Raw genomic sequence first — 27,565 nt, forward strand, 5'->3', positions numbered from 1 at the left:
CATTCAGTTGGGTTTTTTAATTTTAGTTTTTTAAAATTATGGATATTATTCTTTTCTGACTTAGAATTTTACTTGGCTCTTTTTTACAGTTTCTATTTCCCCACTAAGGTTCTTCATCTTTTTATTCACTGGGACTATATTTTCCTCTTGCCTTTGAGCATATTTATATGGCTATTAAAGTCTTTGCTAATTCCAACACCCTTGTCATCTTAAATTTCTTTTCTAGTTTTTTACTTTTCTCTGCGCTGTGACCCACGTTTCCTTATTTCTTTGAGTTGTAATACTCTTTTACTGTATGCTGGAAATTAAATATATTGCATTATAGGGAGTCGAGTTATGTTGTCTCCCTTAAGTGAAATTTTTATTTGGAAATAAAGTCATATTTATAGAAAAGTTTCAAAGGTGGTACATAGCATTTTTTTCATACCCTTCACTCCATTTCTTCTAATGTTAACGTTTTAAGTAATTGTACTTTTGTCAAAACTAAGTAATAATAACTGCTCTATTATTGACTAACTTTGAATGTCACCAGTTTTTTTATTAATGCCCTTTTTCTGTTTCAGGATCTAATCCAGGATATCCCCTGGCATTTAGGTGGGTTTTTTTTTTTCTTTAATTTTTATTTTTGAGACAGAGAGAGACAGAGCATGAGCGGGGGAGGGGCAGAGAGAGAGACACACACACAGAATCCCAAGCAGGCTCCAGGCTCCGAGCTGTCAGCACAGAGCCCGACACGGGGCTCAAACTCCTCAACCGCGAGATCGTGACCTGAGCCGAAGTCGGAAACTCAACCGACTGAGCCACCTAGGCGCCCCCAGGTGTTTTTGGTTTTTTTTAAGAGAGAGAGAGCTCCTGTGCATGTACGTGCAGTGGGGTAGGGGCAGAGAGAAAGTGAAAGAGAGAATTGTAAGTAGGCTCCATGCCCGATGGGGAGCCTAACGTGAGGCTTGATCTCGCGACCCGTGAGATCATGACCTGAGCTGAAATCAAGAGTCGGTCACTTAGCTGACTGAGCCACCCAGGTGCCCATGCATTTAGGTTTTATATTTCCTTAGTTTTCTCTGGTCTGTGGCAGTTTCTCAGTATTTCTTTTTCGTAATGTTGATATATTTAAAGGGTACTACTCAAATACTTAGTACTTCTCAATTTGAAGTTACCTGATTTTTTTTTTTTTTTAATCTTTAGACTGTAACTATGGGTTTTGGTACAATGTACCACAGTAATTAAAGTAGCTTTTTCATTGCATCATATTGGGGGTACATGATAGCAACAAGACTTATTACTGGTGGTTTACATGATTAACCCTTTTTATATGATAAAGGTTGTGTTTGCCAGGTTTCTCCAATGGAAAGTTACTGTATTCCACTGCCCGTATGTTATTCTTTGGAAGTGGGTCACTAAGTCTTTCCAATGCTTAAGAGGAAGAGAATTAAGTTGAACATCATGATGGGGAATGCCTGCATATATTATGTGTAATCTCTGTATGAAAGATTTATAACTTCTTCCTCATTTATTTATTTATTCAATCATGTATTTTAATTAGTGTGGATTCAGAGGAGTGATATCACCATGATGGCAGATTAGGAGACAGACCCCAGTGTCTGTCCCCTCCCTTCCCCCTCCAAAGAAGAACAATTAGACGGTTATCACTAATGAAAATATCTCTGAAAGATTCTAGGAGGCCACTTAGGAAAGCATCAGCAACACAGTGGGGCAAAAACACTTGAGAATAACCACACAAAAAAGGTAGGAAGAACAGTTCCATCACCCACATATATACAATCAACTAATTTCTGACAAAGGCACCAAGAATAAACAATTGGGAAAGGATGGGCCCTTAAATAAGTGATGTTGGGAAAACTATATCCACATGCCAAAGAATGACATTGTACCCTTTTTTAATACCATATATAAAAGCAACTGAAATAAATTGAAGACTTAAAAAGTAAGACCTGAAAGGGGTGCCTGAGTGGCTCAGTCAGTGAAGCTTCAGACTTCAGCTCAGGTCATGATCGCACGGTTCGTGAATTCGAGCCCCGTGTTGGGTTCTGTGCTGACAGCTCGGAGCCTGGAGCCTGCTTCGGATTCTGTGTCTCCCTCTCTCTCTGCCCCTACCCCACTCGCTCTCTGGTTCTGTCTCTCTCTCAAAAATAAATATTAAAACAAAATTTGAAAGGAAGACCTGAAACTGTAAAACTCCTGGTAGAAAATGTCAGGGAAAAGGTCCTTGACGTTGGCCTTGACAATGTTTTTTTGGAATGTGCACTAAAAGCACAGGCAACAAAAGCAAAAATAAACAAGGGAGGCTAGATCAGATTAGGTCGTTTTTGCCCAGCAGAGGAGACAATCAACAAAATGAATGAGGATATAAATTGGTACAGCCACTACCAAAAACAGTATGGAGACCCCTCAAAACATTAAAAATGGAACTACCACATGATCCAGCAATCCCACTTCCGAGTATATATCCAAAGGAAGTAAAATCACTATTTTATTTTATTTTATTTTATTAAAAAAAATTTTTTTTTAACGTTTTATTTATTTTTGAGACAGAGAGAGACAGAGCATGAACGGGGGAGGGGCAGAGAGAGAGGGAGACACAGAATCGGAAGCAGGCTCCAGGCTCTGAGCCATCAGCCCAGAGCCCGATGCGGGGCTCGAACTCACGGACCACAAGATCGTGACCTGAGCTGAAGTCGGCCGCTTAACCGACTGAGCCACCCAGGCACCCCTAAAATCACTATTTTAAAGAGGTATCTGCACTGTCACAGTGCACTGTCATAGTAATCATAATACGGAACAGCCTTAGTATCTGTGGGTAGAGAAAATGTGATATACAGTATAACCTTGGATTGTGAGTCACTTGTTCTGCAAGTGTTCTGCAAGATGAGCAAACATTTCTAATAAATTTTAACTTGATGAACGAGCAATGTCATATGATTACAACTGAGCCAATGGTTCTTCTCTCTCTCTCTTGCTGTGGGATTATGGGTGATGGTGTCCCGTGCTCAGATGCTCAGTTTCAGGCCGAGGTGTTTTTCAGTGATTTTTCAGCACGTGGAAGGTGCCCATAACTGAACACTAGTGTATTTTTTGTCACTTCAAAGCACCTATGGACAGTCCTTTAGTTTTCCATACCAAGAGTAAGTTTAGGAACGCTTTGCTTTTTCTAGGTCAGGCTGCCTGCACATATAGACCCTTTCCTCCGCTGCCTTATTGTCAGTTACATTAAATACAGTACATGACAAGAGTTTATTCATACTGCCCTGTAGTCAACACCCATGCAAGCATATACAGTGGCCCCCATGCAGAAAAAGGTTGGAAATAAAGGCGGTAAGAAAAAGGAGATGATTACGGTGGAAGTTAAGGGAATTATCGGGAAGTATGAACGAGGTACGTGAGTGGCCAAAATTGGAAGATTTTGTAAAGAAGTCTATGTCTGCATCTTGTCCGCAGAGGAGGAGGAGGAAAAGGTGGAAGGAATCCCTCACTTCAAATGAGATTAGGGAGATGTGTCAAATGTGGGAAACAGTGCAAAATTGTGTAGAAAAGCACCACCCAAATAAAGCTGGAGTAGTGCGAGCGATGTATCTGTTTAACGACAATGCAGCATCACATTTCCCCGAAATCCTCAAAAGGAGGCAAAAGCAAGTGTTATTGGATAGATTCCTTGTTAAAGAGGCACAAAAAGATTCCATTGAGCCAATAGATAACAGTGATTCCATTAGTGATAGTTAAAGTTGTCTTACACAATAACCCTCCGCTCTCTTGTCTCCTTCTCACCAGCCACGAAGGTTTTCAAAGGTAAGTTCAGGTTAATTTGTTTATTTTTTTTTATATTTTGTATGTTCTTTATTATTTTGTATTCTATTACAGGATTGTAATCATTTTTATATGAATATTTTTTGGGTTGTGGAATGGAATCATCTGAGTTTCCATGATTTCTTATGGGGAAATTCTCTTTGATATACAAGTGCTTTGGATTACAAGCATATTTCTGGAACAAATTATCCTCACAAACCAAAGTTTTACAAACGTATGTGTGTGTGTATGTGTGTGTGTGTGTATGATATACAAAATTATTCAGCCTTAAAAAAAGAAATCCTGCCATTTGCAACAACACAGATGAAACTAGAGGATATTATCTATGTGAAATAATCCAGACCAGAAAGAAATTTCTCATATCACTATTGTGGAATCTAAAAAAAAAAAATGTCGAGTTCATCATAACAGAGTAGAATGGTCATTAGCAGAGGCTAGTGAATGCGGGAAAAGGGGAGACATTATTGATCAAAGGGTATGAATTTTCAGTTATAAGATGATTAAGTTCTGGAGACCTATTGTACATATAAACAAACTGGTCTGTCTGTATAGTGGAATATATTCAGCAATAAAAAGCAATGAATTATTGATCTATACTACAAACACGGATGAGTCTCCTTTCATTCACAACATGGGAAAGATGCAAACTAATCTACAGTGGTAAAAGGCAGATTAGTACGTGCCTGGGTGGTGCAGTCAGTTAAGCACCTGACTCTGGATTTCAGCTCAGGTCATGATCTTACGGTTTGTGAGTTTGAGCCCTGTATTGGGCTTTGTGCTGATGGTGTAGAGCCTGCTTGGGAATCTCTTTCTCTCTCTCTCTCTTTCTTAAAATAAATAAATAAACTTTGTTTTTATAAAAAAGGCAGATCAGTGGATGCCTAGAGAAAGGTGAATGGGAGGGGCAGAGGAGTAGTACAGAGTGCACAAGTAAACTTTTAGGGGTGATGAATATGTTTATTTCCTAGAGGGTGGTGATGTTTTCACTGGTGCATGCATGTATGTTATTTATACATCAATAAAGCTATTAAAGGGGCACCTGGGCGGTTCAGTTGGTTAAACCTCTGGCTCTTAATTTCTGCTCAGGCCATGATCTCACGAACTGTGAGATGGAGCCCTTCATCGGGCTTTGAGCTGACAGTGTGGAGCCTGCTTTGGATTCTTTTTCCCTCTTTCTTTGCCCCTCCTTCTCTCCCTCTCCTTCTCAAAATAAGTAAATAAACATTAAAAAAATTAAAAAAAACAGGGATACCTGGGTGGCTCAGTCGGTTAAGTGTCCAACTTCGGCTCAGGTCACGATCTTACGGTCTGTGAGTTCGAGCCCCGAGTCAGGCTCTCTGCTGACTGCTCGGAACCTGGAGCCTGGATCAGATTCTGTGTCTCCCTCTCTCTCTGCCCCTCCCCCTCTGTTTCTCTGTCTCTCAAAAATAAATAAACATTAAAAACTTTTAAAAATTAAAAAAATATAAGCTATTAAGAAAATAACATAGGGGTGCCTGGGTGGCTCAGTCAGGTAAGTGTCTGGCTCCTGATTTCGGCTCAGGACATGATCTCACAGTTCGTGGGTTCTAGCCCCGCATTGGGCTCTGTGCTGGCAGTAGGGAGCCTGCTTGGAATTCTCTCTCCCTCCCTGTTTGCCCCTCCCCTGCTCTTGCTGTGTGTCTCTCTCTCTCAAAATAAAAAAAATAAACATGAAAAAAATTATTAAAAAAATAAATGAATAAAAATAAAAACATATACTCGGGGGATGCCTGGCTGGCTCAGTCAGTAGGGCATGTGACTCTTGATCTGGAGGTCGTGAGTTCAAGCCCCATGTACAGTGTGGAGCCTACTTACAAAAAGTAATAAAATGAAATGAAATAAAAAAATGTATACTTGAAATTTGCTGAGAGAGTAGATTTCAAGTGTTCTCACCACCCCCCGCCCTCCCACACGAATGGTAACTATTGGAAGTGTTGGATGTGTAAATTCGTTCGTGGCAATCATTTCACAATGTTTATATCAAAAGTTCCACATATATATGCTTTAAGTATATACAATTTTAATTAAAGATACATGCAGATAAAAAATCAGTGAGTATGAATTCATAGCTGTTTTTTCTTTCTCTGAGTTATAATCCCATACGGTTTATTCATTTTCTTGCCCTAATTGTTTCATTTTTGGCCATCGGGAGCATTTTCAGGTTGGTTCCCGTGTCCTTCTGACATGACCTCATCTTGCCTTTTTTTTTTTTTTTTTTTGGTTTTAGTTTTTGAGTACCTCCTCCTTTTCTAGCACTAAAAGATGCTCCAGGCTTATCTTGGATTTTCTGTGCCCTGACCCTAGAATTAGTCATTTCCTCAAGAGGCCCTGTTCTTATGTTGCTGCCACGGCCACCTTCTCCTCCTCTTTCTTCTTCGTCTTCAACCATCTTAACCATTTAAAAAAAAAATTTTTTTTTAAACATTTATTTATTTATTTATTTATTTATTTTTTTTTTTTAATGTTTATTTATTTTTGAGACAGAGAGAGACACAGCATGAACGGGGGAGAGGCAGAGAGAGAGGGAGACACAGAATCAGAAGCAAGCTCCAGGCTCTGAGCTATCAGCCCAGAGCCCGACGCGGGGCTTGAACTCACGGACTGCGAGATCGTGACCTGAGCTGAAGTCGGACGCTTAACCGACTGAGCCACCCAGGCGCCCCAACATTTATTTATTTTTGAGACAGAGAGAGAGAGAGAGCATGAACAGGGAGGGTCAGAGAAAGAGGGAGACACAGAATCTGAAACAGGCTCCAGGCTCTGAGCTGTCAGCACAGAGCTCGATGCGGGGCTCGAACCCACGGACTGGGAGATCATGACCTGAGCCGAAATCGGACTCTTAACTGACTGAGCCACCCAGGCGCCCCAAGCATCTTAACCATTTTTAAGGGTGCGGTTCAGGAGTGTCAAAATGTTCAATGTTACAGACTTAGTATTTGTGTCCCCTTCCACCCCCAGAGTCCTATGCTGAAACCTTAATCTCCAGCGTGGCTTTATTCTTTCTTTCGTGATGGGGTCTTTAAGGAAGTAATTAAAGTGAAATGTGGTCATCATGGTGGGGCCCTGATCTGAGAGAATTGGCATCCTTATGAGAAGAGCCACCAGAAAGCTTACCTGCTAGCTCTCTTGCACACGTGCACTGAGGAAAGGCCATGTGAGACCAGTGTAAGAAGGACAATGCTGCCCCCCCCCCGGGGGGAGTTCTCACCAACTCTGCAGGCACCATAATCTTGGACTTCCTGTGTCCGGAACTGTGAGCAAATAAATTTCTGTCGTTTAAGCTACACCGTCTGGGGTCTTTTGTTATGAGAGCCTAGGCAGACTAACACAAGCCTGTTCACACTGTTGTACGACAGATCTCCAGAGGTTTTTCATCTTGCCGCACTGAAACTCTAGAACCATTAAACAGTCCCCCACTTCTCCCTCCCCCAGTCGCTCCAGCAATCACCATTCTATTTTCTGTTTCGATGAATTGACTACTGTAGAGACCTCATATAAGTAAAATCATAGAGTATTTATTTGTCTTTTTTGTGTGTGTGTGATGGGCATATTTCACGTATCATAATGTCTTCGAGGTCCATCCATACTGTAGAGTGTGATAGGGTCTGCTTCCTTTTTATGATTGAATTATATCCCATTTTATGTATAGACCCCCTAAGTAAGGGCGTCCGAATTTGTTCTCACAGGCAGCTAAATTACTGGTAGATTTTTTTGATTCTGGTCAGCACCACACCGCCCCTCAGCAGTGGCTTGCAGGGTCTCGTTCTCTGTTTGTGCGGCCCACCTTGACCATGGTGAATTCCCATGTGGTTTTTGGGGCACCTCTCTCTGTAGCCGTCTCTTGCCAGTTACCCTGCCCTGCACGCCCCAGCCACAAACACAGCTCAAAACTGTGCCTCTCTCTGCCTCCTCCACTTAAACTGCTGCTCTGTTTAGAATTTGTTGTCCTGCTTTGTGCCAGAAGGTGGCCCTGGGTAGAATGCCGGTGACCCCAGTGCTCGCCTTTGTATATTCCGTTCTCTCTGGGATCGCTGTGCTGCCCGTACTCCTGTGCCTGAAAACAGTTGCCTCGTGTAGTTTGTTATATATAGTTTTTTGGCTGAAGAGCAAGTCCAGTCTTACCCTTGTGGGAAGCAGAGCTATGTTAGGTTTTTTGTTTTTGTTTTTTTTTAGATTTTTAAATGTTTTTTTTTTTTTAATTTTTTTTTAATGTTTATTTATTTTTGAGACAGAGAGAGACAGAGCATGAATGGAAGAGGGTCAGAGAGAGAGGGAGACACAGAATCCGAAGCAGGCTCCAGGCTTTGAGCTGTCAGCACAGAGCCCGATGTGGGGCTCGAACTCACAGACCGCGAGATCATGACCTGAGCTGAAGTCAGATGCTTAACTGACTGAGCCACCCAGGCGCCCCGTTTTTCTTTTTTTAAGTAATCTCTGTGCTCAACGTGGGGCTCAAACTCATGACCCCAAGATCATGAGTCGCATGCTCTACCAACCGAGCTAGCCAGGTGCCCCACAGCTATACTAGTTTTTATTAATATCCTCTCCCTGCTTCTCTTTCCTCTCTTCTCTCTGTATACGTTATGTTTTGGCATACTCTTACGTAGAGTTTCAATTCCATTTCTGTTTTCCCTACTTTGACTTTTTATTAACGTTTCACCTATTAGAAATACGTTATTCACACTTTAGTATATATTTATGTAATTCATTCCCCCTTTTGTAGTTGTTTTTGAATATAAAAATACGAGAACAAGGAGAGAAAATTTAATGGAATTTCTGACCCTGTGACGCGTAAAGACTGAAGCACAAGTGGGAAGATGTTTGGGGGCACGTGGGGGGTGGGTACAGCATTTTCACAAAACATGTATCTGGGAAGTAGTTCATTTTCCCCATGATGCCAGGCACATACACCCAGCAGTCCATTTCTCTTGTCATATGTCACTAACCAAAGACTCCAAGAAACAATGAAATTGGTCCCATTTGGCATGCATCCATTTTCTCAAAAGGAAATAAAGCAAATACAAAATCTGTAACTAAGAACCACTCTTGTTTTCATCTGTTTCCATCGCTGAAATTGCTGGACTTCAGAGCAACTTTTCCTTGTTGTAGAATTATGTGAGATGGGAGTCAATTTAATATGTATTTAATGAGTATCTAGAGCGTATGGTAAGGCAGAAAAAAAAAAAAAAAGAACAACCGAGTTTAGAATATTAATTTCATAGGCAGCTCCAGATTTTGAATCATTTCCTGAAACATTACTTCTGCTTATGTCATGCTGGACCATTTTTTTTTCTTGAAAAAAAAAAAAAAAAACAACTTGAAAACCTCCAAATTTCCTGCTAACAGTTAAGATATTGGGCTGTTTCCTTATTGACATGTGCCTCTTCATACTTCTATAATTTTACTCTCTCGATCGCTTCTCAGCCTTTTGGCCAAGATCAAGTGTATAATTTTACTCTCTCAGCTGGATGTGAATGACATTAGATAAAGATGATTGACAATGATATTTATTCTGTATTACAGTTGTCTACTGAACCTCCAGCCCAGAATGACTACAGACCACAGGAAAAAGGTGAGTTAATCAAGTTAGTGTGCAAAACCATGGAAGTGACCTTAGACTAAGGAATGAATGGGATGCAGAGTAGGTTTAGAGTTGAGGATGCAGAAAAATCGAGGGCAATTTGAAGGGTAATTTTGGTTCAGTTGGCAGTGCAGACTTGAAATATGAAAATCTGCTCTATGGTCAAGGATCTGATCTTAGCTAGGTCTCAGGTACATTTTTTTTTTTTTCCCTAACTGTTCACTTTTGTGAAACATCTGTGAAACCCAAGCTAAGGCAATTCTGTTACTCTTTATTGCTCCTGAACTAAAGCAAGAACTTCTTTAGTAATGTTTGGAGTAACCTTGGACCAGCTGTTTAAATTCTAAGCATCTCTGTTTTGTTTCCTGACTACGAAATCAGGAGAAAGACACCAATAATGTTGCTAATGGATAGTAGTAAGAGTTTCTTAGGAAAGAAACTGACTCACATGTCTAGATCCCCATCCCCCCCAGTATTGTGCCCGAGTGGTGACAGGGGTAGGAAAAGGTATCAAGAATACTACCGATAAATATTCAGTGACTCTTTGGGGATTTGAGGATGAAAAAGACATTTTTACTTGGAGCCCTGCGAGAACACTTTCTGAGACAGGCAGATAATAGTTAAGAGCAAAAATTAGTATTTGACTTTATATCTTAGGCAATAAATTCCTACAAAGTAGGTTTTTTAGTAGAGCTTAATAAACTTTCTCTCTTATTATTACAATTTTTAGTGTGGTTCTTTGAAAGCATTGCTGTAATTTGCTAAACGATTCTAGTATACTTGGACATTTAGGTTTATTTCTCATACTATAAATTATATGGCATTGAACATTTACATTTATATATATAATTCTGTCTTCTGGATTATATGTGTACTGATTTCTAAGGAATAGAAATGTTAAGGCAAAGGAATCTATATACTAATGTGTGAGTGCAAGGTCACACAGTGGTAAGCTGAAACCTGAATATAATTATCTTGATTTCTAGGCAAGTGGTTTTTTATTCATATACAGTACATATTGCACATTCTTATTTACTGCCACTATGTTCCTTACCACCCTAGCTTTCCAGGGTGCTCTCCTTGGGCATAGGATAATAGATGAGGAGTTTTCAAATGACATTAAAAATCTCTGTACAAAATTATTACATGTTTATTATAGAAAATAGGGGAAAAATGAAAGCAGATACAAGAAAATAAAAATCACTAATAATTTCACATCATGGCGATAGTTACGATTACTATTTTGATCTATTTTTGCCTGTCTATACTGAGCCTACTCTATGTCCTCTACTAAGAGGCTTTTAATATGTATGTTTTTAAAGTAAATTAAAACACATTTTAAATTCCGCTTAATTTCTTGAACTGGGCTGTGGTTACACAAATACAACCGTGTTTTGATACCATTTTTCATTTTGCATGACATCTAAAATCAACATTTATTTTATTAAGTATTTTACTATAGTGCAAGTGTATTTTTTCGTGTTTTTGGGTGTGTCCATCCAAATATTTATCGTGCAGAACTCTCTCATTTCATTTTTATTTATTTATTTAAATTTCCTTTTTTTTTTTTTTTTGGTATTTATTTATTTATTTTGAGAGCGAGAGAGAGCACAAAAGGGGTGGAGAGAGAGAGGGAGAAAGAGAGAATCCCAAGCAGGCTCCACACTGTCAGCGCAGAACCTGATGCGGGGCTCAAACTCACAAACTGTGAGATCGTGACCTGAGCCAAGATCGAGAGTCGGGTGCTTAACTGACCGAGCCACCCAGGCACCCCTGAGCCCTCTCATTTTAAAGATATCTCTCACCATGAATTTCTTTCTTTTAAGAAGTTCGGAATGCTTCATGGATATACACACATGTCTACAGGATAATTTGTCTAAAATTTAAGCGGTAAAGTGAGACCCCAAGTAGAGTTAATTTCCAAATTTCCAAGTTAAAGACGACCAAATAAAGGGATCAAACGTAGCACTTAAATTCCTAACTTGAGACATTTTTGTTCTTTACACTAACCCATACACTGTCAGACTATGAAACCGCTGCGATTTTGAGATAAAAGTTTGGGTTAAGAAAAATGTGCATTTTCCAAAGGGAGGAAAGTACCATTCTTAGACATAGGTTATATGTAACCTAGTTAATATGGAGTGGTGCACTATTCTTAAACATATCAACCTAAACTCATTGTTCTTTCAGTATACGTGCTGCTGACGCGAGCACAACCCATTGTGCTCTCAGAAACGACAGTTTACAAAGCACTTCTGAGATGTACTTTATTTTATTTTCATTTAAATTGTAGCTACTTAAATTTTGACTGGGTAATACCCCACATGGTTCCAAATTCAGAAGGTGCAAAAGAAAACAAGGTAAAAACGCCTCCCTCCTATTTCTATCCTCAGCGACCTAATTCCCCTCCCTAGAGACAAACAACGTTATCAGATTCTTGTGTCTACTTTCAGAAATACGAGCATACGTTGTTCTGTAAAATATTTCTTTCCCTTACCTATATATCTTGAAAACCACTCCGTACCTGTAAAAAAAAGCATGTCTTTATTCCTTTTTTAGAATATTCGTTTTATGGGTATATCAAAATGTATTTTAAAAAAGAAAATGTAGTTGACCGGTCTTTTATTGGTAGCCCTTTAGATTGAATTTTGTTGTTTTCTTCTGCAAATACTATTGCCATGAATTGCCTTATAAATACGACACTTTGCACATGGGTGAGGATCTGTGGGAAAATATCCTCCAAGAGAATTTGCTGGACCAAAGGATAAATGCCTTTGTGATTTTTGTAGACATTGCCAAATTGTCCTTCAAAGTGGTTGTACCAATTAATATTTTCACTGCTAAAGCATGAGACTATATAAGCCACAATTTCGAAAGAAAAAAATATTCTGTTTTTTTAAGTTTAGTTATTTATTCTGAGAGAGAAGAGGGGGGAGGGGCAGAGAGAGAGAGAGGGAGAGAGAGAGAATCCTATGTAGGCTCTTTGCTGTCAGCACAGAGCCCAACTGGGGGCTTGAACCCAAGAACGGTGAGATCGTGACCTGAGCTGAAATCAAGAGTTGGACGCTCAACCAACTGAGCCACCCAGGCGCCCAAGAAGAAAGTATTCTTTTTTTTTTTTTTTTTTAATGTTTATTCATTTTGAGAGAGAGAGAGACAGAGAGAGACAGAGACAGAGAGCACGAACAGGGGAGGGATGGAGAGAGAGGGAGACAGAATCCTAAGCAGGCTCCAGGCTCTGAGCTGTCAGCACAGAGCCTGATGCGGGGCTTGAACTCAGACTGTAAGATCATGACCTTGGCTGAAGTTGGACGCTTAACCGACTGAGCCACCCAGGCGCCCCAAGAAGAAAGTATTCTTAACTTAACAAATGTAATATGTTGTTTGATAAAGATGTGGGTTGTTACTCTAGACTTTAGAGCAAGTCCCTGATATCCAGCAAAGAAACTAGGCCAGATTTGTTCAAGACTTCAGATATCCTTCCTTGGCCTTTTCTTTTCCTTCAACCTTTATTGTAACTCAGGATTTTGTTTTGGGTTCTGTGCTTGCAGTTTCTTCTCCCAGGTCCCCTCTCTCGCGCCATGTGGCAATAGCTTTGGGACTTCTGAACGCCCTTCTTATGTGTTTGCTGCTTGTCCCGTGGATTCTGTGCCAAGGTGAGTACTAACTTTAAGTGAACATCTTTTATTTTACCTACTGTTTAAAAAGTTTATTGATTTAAGTAATCGCTACACTCGACACGAGGCTTGAACTCAACGACCCTGACGTCAGGGGTCTCCATGCTCTTCAAGTTGAACCAGCCAGGTCCCCCTATTTGACTTATTTTGTGTTATAAAAGCAACATAACATAACGGAAATTTTGAAAAATGAAAAGTAATGCCAACAAAATAAATCACCACTTGTATAAACGACATTTCCTGGGTACAGTCCCCTAGTCTTTGACTACAAGCATTTATGTAAATGTTTATTCTTTTAACAGAACTTCTGTCAAGTCCTCTAAAATCTTCCCCACGTTTTTTCTTTTTTTAAAGTAAGTCTGAGTGTAGTTCTGATCATTATATGCTTGTAATTTCGTATATTGCTTTCTAATTTTATATTATATCATAAACACTTTCCTACCTACTACCATATTTATCATGATAATCAAATTATAATTATATCATTTGGCTATTAATTTTGTATTCATTGTGCTTGACTTTTCACATAATATATCCATCAAAATTTAATTAAATATATTCTGATTTTTTTTTCCAATTAGACTGCTTTCACATTTTCTAAAATGAAATTTTCTAGATTTAATTCTTCTAGGTCCTTAACTGTGCTGATCCAGAAAGCCCTTGGTTTACTGTCTCACAGTGCAGAGTTTTGACTTAGGTTATGTTATTGAGATGATCGTTAGTGACAGATTGTTATATACAGACTTTATCCATTAGGACTCTAAGGGTTCATCCCTGGGACTTCTACCTCAGACCCAAGTCTTTTGACAGAAAGAGACTCCAAGGGAAGTTGGGAATTTTCTCATTCATTCTGGGAAATGCCACAGTTGTGCAGAAAAAGCACAAATCTATAAGGTGCCAACTTTATAGCTTGATCCCCAGAACCCTATATGGGTCCCCTGCTAAGCCAAAGAAAAGTTGTCCAATGTTGACATTGAAAAGTACTGCCTTCCCTACTTTTAACTCCCCAAATCTACACTAGATATGTAACCTGTTAAGCAATTCTATATCCACACATGTGCTCATTTGACATAATGGCTCACGCTTGCCTACTGTGGAATTGTGCCTCTGCAGAGTTTATACAAATGCATTACGTGGAAGTAGAAAATCCATAGAATTATGGAATCTTGGCTGAAATTACCTTGAAAGCTTGCTCAGTTCCCTTTCATTTTCACAGACCTGTAATCGAACCATTTTAAAGGGGTGAGAGTGTTCTGTATTTAAAAGAGTCCTGTGAGGGGCGCCTGGGTCGCTCAGTCTGGTTAAGCATCTGACTTCGGCTCAGGTCATAATCTCACGGTGCGAACACAGAGCCCGGAGCCTGCTTCAGCTTCTGTGTCTCCCTCTCTCTCTGTCCCTCCCCTGCTCTCTCTCAAGAATAAATACACATTAAAAAAATAAAAAAAAAATTTTTTTTTAAATGTGTATTTATTTTTGAGACAGAGAGAGACAGAGCATGAATGGGGGAGGGGCAGAGAGAGAGGGAGACACAGAATCGGAAGCGGGCTCCAGGCTCTGAGCCATCAGCCCAGAGCCCGACGCGGGGCTCGAACTCACGAAACGCGAGATTGTGACCTGAGCTGAAGTCGGACGCTCAACCGACTGAGCCACCCAGGCACCCCTCAAAAACATTTTTAAGAGTCCTGTGAAGAGAATTGCGTTCACTTTTCACTTTTGCATCTTGATATCCATCTCTATTGGAAACATTTTTTTTTTGATAAATTATTTTGCTGAAGTATAAGTCTTTTGTCTGATATCCAGTGATGATAGATCACTGGATATTTGTGCCAAATATTTGCATTTGTGCTAAAAGAGAAAACCTCTATCTTTCACTCTAGGTAAGCTTGCCTTTTCTAGCTTCTGTCCTTTTCTTTTGACTCAACCTGGGGTATCAGGTTGAGGTTGGGCATTCTGGAAGATTCTGCCTGATTTCAGCCATGTATATTATGCAGCTACACAATGTGTGCACTGAACCTACGTAGACAGGCACTGGTACAGATAATGTGGATGCATCGTTATTTTATACGGTGTGTGTATGGCATGAGGGCATAAAGACCCCTAGCTCAAGTAAGGTACTCTGTCCACGGTCCTCAGCCAGGTTGTATGTGTTTCCCTACCTGCTTCTTTAGTCATAGTCCCATGGCTGTGTCGTGGAACAGACAGGAGTAGTGATGGAGTTGGGCATTGCGAGGTTTTTAGTTTGAGGCCATGCACTGTTGTGTGTTTCTCTAAACCTTAGTCTGAAAGACGGTGGGGCAGGGAAGACAGTGGGGCCACCATATTCTATTTATCTCCCATTTCATCCCCGGGGCCAAGTGGTCTATAAAGATGTGAACCAGGTCCTCTTCCTTTCCAGGTTCCACTCGTGCCAGTTGTCCTAGTTGCCCAGACTTCTGGGTGAGGTATGGCGACTACTGTTACTACTTCTCAGTGGAGAAAAACAACTGGGATTCTAGTCTGGACTTCTGCTTAGCTGAAGACTCCCATCTCCTTATGCTTACAGGCAACCAGGAAATGGTAAATGAAAACACTTAGCAAACGTAGGGTTTTTTTTTTTTTTTTGTTGATGAGTGCTGCTTCAGTGTATCATGTCTCCTCTTTTGAGGAACAGAAGGAACATTCTTCTCTTTCTTTCTCCTTCTCTCTCCTCTTTCTCCTTCCTCCTCCTCTCCCCCTGCCTCCCTCCTTTTCCTTCGTATTCCTTACCCTTTCTCTCCCTGACCCAGCAACCCTCAGGTGTGGACACCTAGATGTTTGCAGACTCAGGTGTGTGTGTAGGTGTGTGTGTTGGAGGAGGAAGGATGGTGAGTATTACAGACAGGAATTAGGCCTGAAATACAGGTTGAAGGAAAAGAACGCATTAGATCTAGAAACAGATGGGTCCAGCACCCAGGAGGCATCAGAGTCCTATGCAGGAGCTGGTGGAATTTCGAAGGGAGTGGGGGAGAGAGATGATGGGGGACAAAGAGACAGTGGCGAGGGCTTACATGCCTTTTTCATGAATTTCCCTTCATTCATTGGAATCCAGTAAGTTCCAGGCTAGGAGACGGTTGGGAATGATGGGGAGGGCATGGGGAGGAAGCAGTTCCAGAAAGCTGGGAAAGAAGAAAGGAGGGGGGGGGGCGGGGATCTTAACCTCCTTGCAGGGCTAAGCTGGGCTAACCTCCACTTCCTACTGGACTCTCAGATCCTTTCTGTCCACCCAGGAGTCTCCGGGAGGAGAGCTCATTGTTAACCCTAGAGCAGCTCCAGGTAATAGAAGGAGTTGACATCCTGAGGTAACTTGAAAGCCTGATGCAGGACTCGAAGCCGCGTACCACGAGGTCGTGACCTGGGCCGAAGTCGGGTGCTTAACCGACTGAGCCACCCCGGCGCCCCTGATTTTTGTGTGGTGATAATTGTTTTACGTATTCTCTTTTGGGTAGAATCAAGTCCCAGACAACAGTTTGTTCAGAATTGAGCTATACCTGTGGAAATAACGTTGTGTGGTGACACACACTAACTACTTTGGTAGCATTGCGTACCACGTAGAGCTGTCCGGTCACCATGTTGTACATCTGAAGCTAATGTCACATCGGGTGTCAACTATACTTCAAGTTAAAAAACAAAAACAAAAGCATTCTTTCGGGAAATTCAGGGAGGTAATCATTCTGACGCTGTTGAAGAGAACACATAGTCCCTACATTTTTCTACATTCCTGTTTTGAGAAAAGACGGAAGCATCTAGATTCCTTGTTTTCCGTCAAATGAGGAATGCTGTCATTCCTCTGAAATTCTGCGTGGACTCTAACTCCAAATCAGTCTCTCTCTGTGACTTCCCTTTCTTGTATGCCTTTGCCAAACCATGTGGCAGAATGCACCGGGGTCTATTCGTGAGATACAGGAGATTTTATGGCATCTGATAATAATAGCCTTGCTTTCTGGGCCTTTTGCAGCAACCGCTGTTCTCACCGTGATATAGCTGCAGCGGAGGACGCGAGCTGACTAAAGTCAATAGCAGAAGTGAGCAGAGAGCTTGCAACATCGCAGGGCAAAGACTGGTAAATAGAGTAGTGAGTCATAATGCGAGACCCTGCCACCGAGAAGTGTGGTATGGCAGCTATTATAAACGAGACATTGTGGTAATGAGGGCTGAGGAGGAAAAGGGCAAAGGCACGGAATATCTGGGGCTTCGGGATATTTCTATTTCTGCATGCTACCCCGAAGGAATAGAGGGGGTATGAGAGGGATTTTTGTCTGTCTTTACTTTCCTTGAATCCTGCCTCTGCTGTTGAGTGAGCTGAGCAGAGTTAGATGGGCTACATTTCCAAAACTGGCTTATTTTCTCTTAAGGCCCCTTGTTTCAGGTCCGCGCTAGAGAGGGTAGAAGGCCCCTAGCAGATTTAGTAGCAATCACCGGGAAGTTTCGCTTCTGACATTCCTGTGGAACCTTGCTTGATTCTCGGGTCTCTTTTTCTTGCCCCCAGCTTTTGTCAGATTCTATAGAACCAGAATCTGGCTTACCCTTCTGTCTTAGATCAGTTACAGCAAAGTGAATAATAATAATAATAATAAGAAGAAGAAGAAGAAGAAGAAACTAACATAAACTGAGGCTTTGCCAAGTGCCAGATATTTTGTGTATATTATTCTCAATCTTCATAGCCCATCCTACGAAGTCAAGTTCAACATCTCCATTTACTGATGAGTGTGTACTTGATGAACAACAGTTAGTGAACAAGTAGAAGCCTACAAATCTGGCAGACCTACACCGTTTTTTTCAGAGTCGGATTTTAAACTCCACATCAGCCAACCTTTTGAAGTCACTTACGGGATTATTGTATTGGACGGCTTCCGGATCCATCCTGTGTGTGCTGAAGAATGAGATGACTTTTCCTATTGTCTTCTGTGCCTTTTCTTTTTCTTTTTTTCTTTTTTTTTTAAATGTTTATTTAGTTTTGAGAGAGAGAGAGCAGGAGTAGGGGAGGGGCAGAGAGAGAGAGGGAGACACAGAATCTGAAACAGGCTCCAGGCTCTGAGCTGTCAGTACAGAGCTGGACGCGGGGCTCCAACCCATAAACTGTGCGATCGTGATCTGAGTCGAAGTCAGATGTTTAACCGACTGAGCCACCCAGGTGCCCCATTCCGTGCCTTTTCTATTCACGTTCAGAAAAGCATTTGAATTTGAAATGCGGAACGTACATTACGTGACTCTTAGGATTGAAATATATTTTTAAAATTTTTACTATTTTTTTATTTAAAACATTTTTAATGTTTATTTTTGAGAGAGAGAGAGCATAAGCAGGGGAGGGGCAGAGGTGGGGGGGGGTGGACAGAGGATCTGAAGCGGACCCTGGGCTGATAGCAGAGAGCCCAATGCAGGGCTTGAACTCATGAACCGTGAATCATGCATGACCTGAGCTGAGGTCGGCCACTTAACCAACTGAGCCACCCAGGGGCCCCTTAAATATATTTAAAGTAGTGAGATGCTCACTTATTATCTCTTTTTTCTATCTTGCACTTAAACATTTTATTTTTGAGAAAGTAATTACAAAATGGAAATGGAATTGCTCTGTTATTTCGGTTTTCCGTTTACATTATGGCACTTCCTCTTTGTTCTTTTTCTTGCTCTTTGAATTGCTCTTTAGATCTTTAGATATATCCAAATTCTTGATTTTTTTTCATTAGGCTCCGTTTTTTAGGATGTTAGCATTTGTTTCTTATGGTTGTTGGTGTGTTATTTTAAAATATATTTTGACTAGAGCGTACCCGGTGGGAATACTTTGGTTTCTTTAAGTCTATCCTGACGCCCCTCACCCTGTAATACCTTTCTCCCTCATTACCATCATTGGGGATTATATCATCAGACTCTATTCTTTTAACAACCTCTCATTCAGCTTTAACCATCGGCCCTCTCAGGGTTTGTGACTTTGAGATTGTCTGTCTTCCTCCCGAACTGTAATACTAGCTTTTCTTACATTTAGGGTTTGCATCTAAATATTCTCAAGATTTCCTTCTTTGGATACTGAGGTACAAACACTATGATGTCATGGGCACTCTCCCTCCTATTTTAAAGTAGAATCAGGTAACAGAAAGTTTTTAAAAAAAAATTTTTTTTTAATGTTTATTTATTTTTGAGAGAGAGACAGAGTGTGAGTGGGGGAGGAGCAGAGAGAGAGGGAGATACAGAATCCGAAGCAGGCTCCAGGCTCCGAGCTGTCAGCACAGAGTCCGATGCGAGGCTAGAACTCACGAACCGTGAGATCATGACCTGAGCTAAAGTTGGACGCTTACCGACTGAGCCACCCAGGCGCCCCCGGAAAGTTTTTTTATAGTTTTTTTAATAGTTTTTTTTCAGACAGTCTTGAGTTCGTTTTTACTACATTGCTTGCTAGCTGTGTGAAGTTTCCTTAACCTCTTTGACTCTCAGTTGCCTCAGGTACAAAGAGGAAAAACGTTCCAGAACTGTTACAATATTAAATGAGAAAATCTGTGTGGAAGTTCCTTTACCGTAGTAGGAATCACTTAATTTTAGTTTTTTTTTCTTTTCCAATTCTTTAACGAATTCTCCTTGTCACTCAAAATAAAGCTCAGCATCACAATAACTTTTATTTTTCTCTTCTGCCTCCCAAGACATGAAATTTCAACAAATATGTATCACAAAGTAAGTTGTGACTTGTTGAATTGAATATGTTCCTTATGAGGAGATATGAAATATGTTTGAAGACTCAAAGAAATGGCTGGAAACACAGGGTTGATGGTAGGAGAACTGTTTTGCTCTGGAGATGCCGATAGTCTCGTAATGTCTGTGTTTTTTTGTCACCCTTCCTTCATAAACAGATTGAGCAGCAGTTGTGACCTTCACACCAAAAGTGTAGGTGTGGTAGACAGTTAAGATATCTCTCGCTATCTTTGTTTTTTTTTTTTAACATTTTACAAAATTGTGGTAAAATATGCTTAACGTAAAATTAACCATTTTGACCATTTTCAAATGTACAATTAAGTGGCATTAAGTACCTTCACATTGTTGTGCAACCGTCACCACTGTGCATGTCCAGAACTTTTTCATCGTCCCAAACTAAAATTCTGTACCCATTAAACAATAACTCCCCGTTCCCTCTCCCCCCACCCCCCACCCCCCAACCGCTGGGAACCACTGTTCTTTTTGTGTCTCTGGATTTGCCCATTATGTCCTTTCATATCTGGCTTATTTCACTTAGCATGCTTTCAAGGTCCTTTCAGGCTGTGGCATGTGGCAGAATTTCATTCCTTTTCTGGCCAAATGGTGTTATGGTGTTCCATTACATGGATATACCACGTTTTGTTAATTCATTCCTCTGTCAATGGGCAGTTCCAATATCTTTTGAATATTGTAGCAGGGATAGAGTAGTAATCAATAAAAATTCTTGCTATTGTAGTACTTACTTTTGGAGGAAAGACAGACAACAAACAAGTGAATAAATAAATTTGGTGATACATGCCTTGAAGAAAATGAAACCGTGTAATAGTGAATGTAGGTACTACTTTAGATTGGCCAACTAAGGAAGGCCTCCCCAAGGAGGTAGCATTTGAGCTGAGACCTAGGCCTGAATGACAGCCATGTAAAAATCTAAGGAAAGGGTATTCCAGGCAGAGGGAAAAGCTACATAAAGACCCTAAAGTAAAAATGACCTTGGCATGTTAAAAGAATAGAAAAAAGCTTCAGGCGACTGGAAGCTAGTAATTGAATAAATGCTTGGCAGGATCTAGATCGTGTAAAACCTTGTAATACATAGTAAAGATTTTAGATTTTATTCTATGTGAAAGAGGAAATCATCAGAGAGCATGAATCAGGGGCACAATGTGATCTTATTTATTACTAGAAGGGGAGTGCCTCCTATAACGCGGAAGTTCAGCACTAGGAGAGAAAACTTGGATGCGTATTAGGTAAGGAGCGTTGGGTCAGCCCGTTCACCCATGTGAACTTTTTTACCCTTCTAGATAGAAGAACAGGATAATTCTAGTGTATCTTTCAGGGCTTTATTTTATAACTTGAAAAAATCCTTGCGAATATCTGAACTAAATCCTCTTAAGGAAACTCCAACTCAGCCAGATTAAGCAAAGTTTTCATCTTCAGAGAGCAGGGACAAAGCTAATGGTAGTGTATTGTTTTTGTTTTGTTTTCCTAAATGCCGCACTGCATGTCGAACCTTTCAAGTGAATTAGGAATGAATGCAGAGGTATTTTGTAAACCTTAAAGTACCGTATGAATATAGGACATAATTGTCTTCAGGATACTCTGCCCCGAGAGAAAAAAGTTATCACAGGAGATGGATTATTTGGGAAGGAAGTGTTGAGAAACAACTTTTACAGATTTTTCAAGCGCTTCATCTAGAAGCTACTCCCACCACCATGTTTCTTCAATGGAAACTAAGCTTGAAATCCAATGAAGAGAAAATAGAAGTTATTCGGAAGCGGGAAATAGCACAAAGGCCTTGTTCTGTCTGTTATGGACGGCATGTTTGTGTCTCTCAAAAATTCATACATTGAAATACTAATCTTCAACGTGGAGATATTTGAAGATGTAGCCTTTGGGAGACAATTAGATCATGATGGTAGGGCCCTCATGATGGGATAAGTGCCCTTATAGATCTTGTCTCTCTGCTCTCTGCCATGTGAGCCTACAACTAGAAGATGCCCATCTGCAAATCAGGAAGCAGGCCCTCACCAGATGCCAGATTTGCCAACACCTTGATCTTGGACTTCCCAGCCTCTAGAGTTGTGGGAATTAAATGCCCATTGTTTAAGCCACCCAGTCTATAGTGATTTGTTATAGACCATCTCTTTTAATGTTTTTAGTGGGGATGCAAAGAAACCTTATGCTTCTCTTTGCTTTTAGAAGAGAAACTCTTGGGGCACCTGGGTGGCTCGGTCGGTTAAGTGTCTGACTTCGGCTCAGGTCATGATTTCATGGTCCGTGAGTTCGAGCCCCGCGTCGGGCTCTGTGCTGACAGCTCGGAGCCTGGAGCCTGTTTCAGATTCTGTGTCTCCCTCTCTCTCTGCCCCTCCCTCACTTGGACTCTCTCTCTCTCTCAAAAATGAATAAACTTTAAAAAAAAATTAAAAAAAAAAAAAAAGAAGAGAAACTCTTTATTTGTGCCAGTGATAGTCTCCAAGTAAGTAAAGGGGGCTAATCCAGACCCAGTTAAGAGCAGAGTCCTTGAATTCTTACTCCTTAGCAACCATCTTCCAATAAAAACAAGGACATCAAAATGGGACATCTAGCAGTATAGGAAGAATCACAGAGTTGAAATTTCTTAGTAGAAACTGGTGTCTTCGTAGTTGTTGGATAAAGAAAGCATATTTTCTTTAAAAAGCATTCATCGAATTCAGCTGCGATTAGAAATTATTGATACATTTAAATGAAAAAAATTATATATCTAATTTGGAGGAAAATTAAGAAGTTTAAAAATGTGTTGTGTTTTTTTTTTTTTCCTGAAACCTGAAGCAGAACGTAATTTTCTTTGATTTCTTTTCAAAGATATCTAGAGGAGGTTTTTCAGATTGCCTGAAGGAAATCTAGGAGTACTCTGCCATCTTGGGTCTTCCCCAAGATGGGCTTATAAATAAGCCCAGGTGTTAGGATATCTGCCTTTATGTATCATGAGAAACAAACATGATATATTAGCTTTAATAAACATTCTTATTCATACATCAGCTTGTTCTGTACAACATTGGCATCCCAAGAAAGTCAATCATACTGGAATCTAATGTTATAATATAAGCTTAAGCAGTCTTCTTGGCCTATTTTATCAAAGAGAATGTCCAGTTGCCTAGCATGCTGAATGTACATGTTTCTTGGCACATCCTAGGAGTCTCATGGTTTTTTCAGGGCTAGAGAAAGCACATTTTATTAAACCAAACCAACCAAGTAACCCAACAAAACCACTAAAACACAAGATTCCTGGGAACAAAATAGAAGGGAGGTCTCATTTGAAGCCTTCTTATTAGTTTTACATTTTCTTTCACCAAGGATTTGTAGTGACCTCAAGGATTAAGAATAAGAAGTAGAGTATAGAGGGGCACCTGGGTGGCTCGGTCAGTTGGGTGTCTGACTTTGGCTCAGGTCATGATCTCATGGTTTGTGGGTTCAGGCCCCGCATCTGGCTGTGTGCTGACAGCTCAGAGCCTGCTTCAGATTCTCTGTCTCCCCCTTTCTCTCTGCGCCACTCTCCCCTAAATAAATAAATAAGTGTTAAAAAAAAAAAAAAAAGAAGTATAGAGAGGATGCCAGGTAATCATCTCACTATACATACAATATTTTCTGGACACACAGAGATATCAGTTATCGATGTCCCCAGATGCTACTGCACACATTTGTACTTGCCCACCGCTTGTAACCCAGACGCTTTGGTATCTGTTAAGACACATATGAATACCTTTGCATATTCATTCGTACTCTGAAACATACACAACTCTTGAGCTCCTTATTTGATATGTAACTTTCCCGTCAGTAGGCTGGTCTTACGGTTACGTTGGTCAGACTTACACTTTTGTCCTTCCTGCTCCTGAAGAAACATAATACTTGTCAACATTAACGTCACACTGAAAATTCAGCATCACAAGACAAATCTCTGTAACAAGAGCAGCTTGCAAAGCCGAGGTGTTGTTTATTTATTGTAAAGTATATTCATTACACTAATACCAAATCCTACGCCAGAGTTAATGTTCTGGAATTTGTCCTTCATTTTATTCCACTTGGAGAGGCCTATTACCTTAGAGTGTAAGCTCCTTCATTTGAATGTCAGACTCTACAGAACAAAGAATGTTTTATCTCTGTTCTAGTGGTTGCATGGGACATACGGGTGGAGCCAACTTGAACTTTACCTGACGCTTGTTTTCTTACGAGCCGTTTTTATTTTTCTTGTCATATGGAAAATTGATGAGGTCTTGGAAAATGCGAGTGTAGTGTGGAAAAAGACAAGTATGTTGCTACAGGCTTAATAATAATTTATGTGTTAAATGAGAATGAGAAAGATGACTGCTTCCATAGTGGTATTTAGCTTTTCCTCTATTAGGTACTCTACCTAATCAAGTTATAATGGAAGGCAGAGATGTGTCATATTTACCTTATCTTTCATGTTATAAGAATGCAAGTACAGACATAAAGTTTAATTCTGGGAAATGCTCCACTCTGCAACGCATCTCTAGAATTAAGGGCTTATCGAATTTTTTAAATATTTATTTATTTGAGAGCGAAAGAGAGAGGGCAAAAGCAGGGGAGGGGCACAGAAACAGGGAGAAGGACTGTGCACTGAGTGCAGAGCCTGATGCGGGACTCGATCCCATGAACCGTGAGATCACACCTGAGCTGAAATCAAGAGCTGGACGTTTAACTGACAGCCACCCAGGTGCCCCTAGAATTAGAATTTAAAAGAGAAATTAGTTGTTTGGAGTAGGTGGTGGTCTTAAGCAGCTTGAACTGCTAACCAGAGTATCACTGGGTGGTTTAAACCACAGACATTTATGTCTCACAGTTCTGGAGGCTGGGAAGTCCAAGATCAAGGTGTTGACGGGTTTGGTTTCTGGTGAGAACCTTCTTTCTGACATGCAGACAACCTCCCTCTCATTGTGTCCTCTCCTCGTGGAGAGAGACTGAACTCTGGCCTCTTCTTACAAGGAGGCTAATTGCATCAGTAGTGAGGGCCCCGTGACCTCATCTGAACCTAATTACCTTCCAAAGGCCCCACCCCCAGGTGCCATCATGTTGGAGGTTAGAGCTTCGACATACGGGTTTTGAGAGCAATAAACATTCAGTCCATAATAATGGTAATGAGAGGGTGTATAAGGAATAATTGTTTGATCATGACACTGAATCTCCTCTTTGGTGTTCTGCGTTTTCTTATCTTTTTCCATCACCTTGAATCTCTCTCTCAGAGCCTGCTTCAACCTCTCCTCAAAGAGGACTTTTATTGGATTGGTCTGAGGAACAATTCTGGCTGGAGGTGGGAAGATGGGTCAGCCCTAAACTTTTCAAGGTAAGGGGGTTCAAGACAATGAAAGAAAAAGAGAAAATGGGAAGAAAAATTATGTGACTAGGGAAATAGATCAAGGATAAGAGAGGAAGAGGAGAGGAAAGGGTAAGGAAAGGAAATAGGGAACAAGGAAGGAAATGAACAGTGGGTAAGAGCAAAAAAAAAAAAGGATGACATTTTATTTATTTTTTAATTTTTTTATTAAAACATTTTTGTTTAATGTTTATTATTTTTGAGAGAGAGAGACAGGGCGCGAGCAGGGGAGGGGCAGAGAGAGAGGCAGACACAGAATCTGAAGCAGGCTCCAGGCTCTGAGCTGTCAGCACAGAGCCCGGCGCGGGGCTCGAACCCACCAATGGCGAGATCATGACCTGAGCTGAAGTTGGGCACTTAACCGACTGAGTCACCCAGGCGCATATCAAAGATGATAGTTTAAAGGGAGGCTAATGAACAATTTTTATTCTGCTGTTTTGGGAGTCGAGAAAAGTGGGAACTGAATAGGGAGAAAGAACTTGCTCAGTTTTCATCCCTCATGTCTTGCTAGTCCTTTACTCTCATGTTACCTTAATTGATTGACTTTTTTGATTTCTTACAGGATTATTTCAAACAGCTTGATACAGAAGTGTGGTACCTTCAGCAAAAGTGGTTTCCTAGGCTCTAGCTGTGAGGCTCTTTTACAGTGGGTCTGTAAGAAGGTCAGACTTTGATGGGTGGATCTGTCATATGGCTCCCTAAAAAGGGGGAGCCAGCCTCTGGGTGCTGGGATAGTCATGAGTGTATATTTAGTGAAAGCCGAACCTTCTAGAACATGGCATTAGATGTAAGATTAATGCGATTTCCCTGGGACTGATGGTTTATTGCTGGACTCTCTTTGAGAACAGTTAGATATTAACAATTTAAAGATCAGATCTAGGAAAATTTGTGAAAGAAAATATTGTTTTAGTACTTCTCACAGTAGTGACTGATGCTGCCTTCTTCACCCCCATTCCCACCATCTCTGTCAAAAATGTACCTTTTCTGTGTTATGGTCTGAAATAGTCCGACGATATCCATGCAAATATATACTATTGCTAATGTGTTACAGAGTTTTGATGTGTGCTAATAGGCTGGCATGTTACTTATCCCTGATAATATGTTTTTCTTCTAACAATGGCCCTTTGCAAATAAAGCTTTATTCTAAAGGATACTGCCAATAGTGACAAGTAGAAAGTGGATAAAAACAGGGTGATGCTTTCTGCTTCTCAGCTCTCTACCACTTAGAGACTTGGCCTTGGCTGAATTTAATTTTTCTGGGTATGCATAAATGTGGATGAATAAACCAATGTATGACCATATTTTTCCATATTGTGAGTGCGTGATCTGCATGCTAATTTCACAATCATGGTCAGTCTGATAGAGGAAAATTTACAGAAGCAGTTTATGTGCTTGATTCCCAAATTAGGCACGAATGCCTCAAAAATAAAGAAAAACTTTATTATTTCTCTTAAGTATGGTTTGGACATAGATGAGGAGAGAAGGTGCTGTTTAAAGATGCAGGAATTTACCCAAGGGATACAGGAGTGCTGATGCATAGGGGCACTTGTACCCCAATGTTTATAGCAGCACTCTCAACAATAGCCAAATTATGGAAAGAGCCTAAATGTCCATCAGCTGACAAATGGATAAAGAAGATGTGGTTTATATACACGATGGAATACTACTTGGCCGTGAGAAAGAATGAAATCTTGCCATTTGTAGCAACGCGGATGGAACTGGTGGGTATTATGCTAAGTGAAATAAGTCAGGCAGAGAAAGAGAGATACCATATGTTTTCACTCATATGTGGATCTTGAGAAACTTAACAGAGAACCATGGGAGAGGGGCCGGGGGGCAGGGAGGGGAGGAAGTTACAGAGAGGGAGGGAGGCAAACCATAAGAGACTCTTAAATACTGAGAACAAACTGAGGGTTCACAGAGGGTGTGGGGGGAGAGGGGAAGGTGGGTGATGGGCATTGACACTGAGGAGGGCACCCGTTGGGATGAGCACTGGGTGTTGTATGGAAACCAATTTGACAGTAAATTATATTTAATAATAAAAAAAAGATGTAGGAGGGAATACTAAAGGGGACCATCAGTCTGTACTGTCAATGACACCGAGTTGTAATCTCTTGTCTTTCTCTTTCATAGTCTTTTTTTGGGGGAGGGGGGGCAATGGACTGTATCTTATCCACCATTGTATCCCACACACCTAAAATAGTGCTTGTATCAGTGAATATTAAATAAATAAATGGACAAATAAAAAATAAAAATTAAGATATTCTTATTCTGGTAGTTCGTGTTCGCCCATGAGTTAATTAGAAGAATTAAGGGCAAGAAACACAGTATATTCTAATCCTTCCCTAACATCCCCCCCCCCCCCCGCCCCCCCAAGGTGTGCATTCGGTAGCTGACTCGAAA

At 40.6% G+C, this 27,565-nt stretch overlaps 1 protein-coding gene across 2 annotated transcripts; it reads left to right on the forward strand.

Annotated features, from left to right (window-relative positions):
• The first annotated feature begins 560 nt into the window (after positions 1-560).
• Positions 561-27,395, forward strand: KLRG1 (killer cell lectin like receptor G1). Of its 2 annotated transcripts, XM_060658455.3 has the most exons (6): positions 561-594; positions 9,367-9,415; positions 12,976-13,080; positions 15,497-15,657; positions 25,032-25,132; positions 25,725-27,395. In XM_060658455.3, the coding sequence occupies exons 3-6, from the start codon at positions 13,044-13,046 to the stop codon at positions 25,834-25,836; spliced, it is 411 nt and encodes a 136-aa protein (XP_060514438.2). In that variant the 5' UTR covers positions 561-594; positions 9,367-9,415; positions 12,976-13,043; the 3' UTR covers positions 25,837-27,395. The 2 variants fall into 2 exon arrangements, with proteins under 2 accessions (XP_060514438.2, XP_060514437.1); XM_060658454.3 differs by lacking the exon at positions 561-594 and having other exon boundaries at positions 9,208-9,415.
• The last annotated feature ends 170 nt before the right edge of the window (positions 27,396-27,565 follow it).

The sequence above is a fragment of the Panthera onca genome, chromosome B4, assembly GCF_046562875.1.
Source record: "Panthera onca isolate mPanOnc1 chromosome B4, mPanOnc1 haplotype 2, whole genome shotgun sequence".
NCBI lineage: Eukaryota > Metazoa > Chordata > Mammalia > Carnivora > Felidae > Panthera > Panthera onca.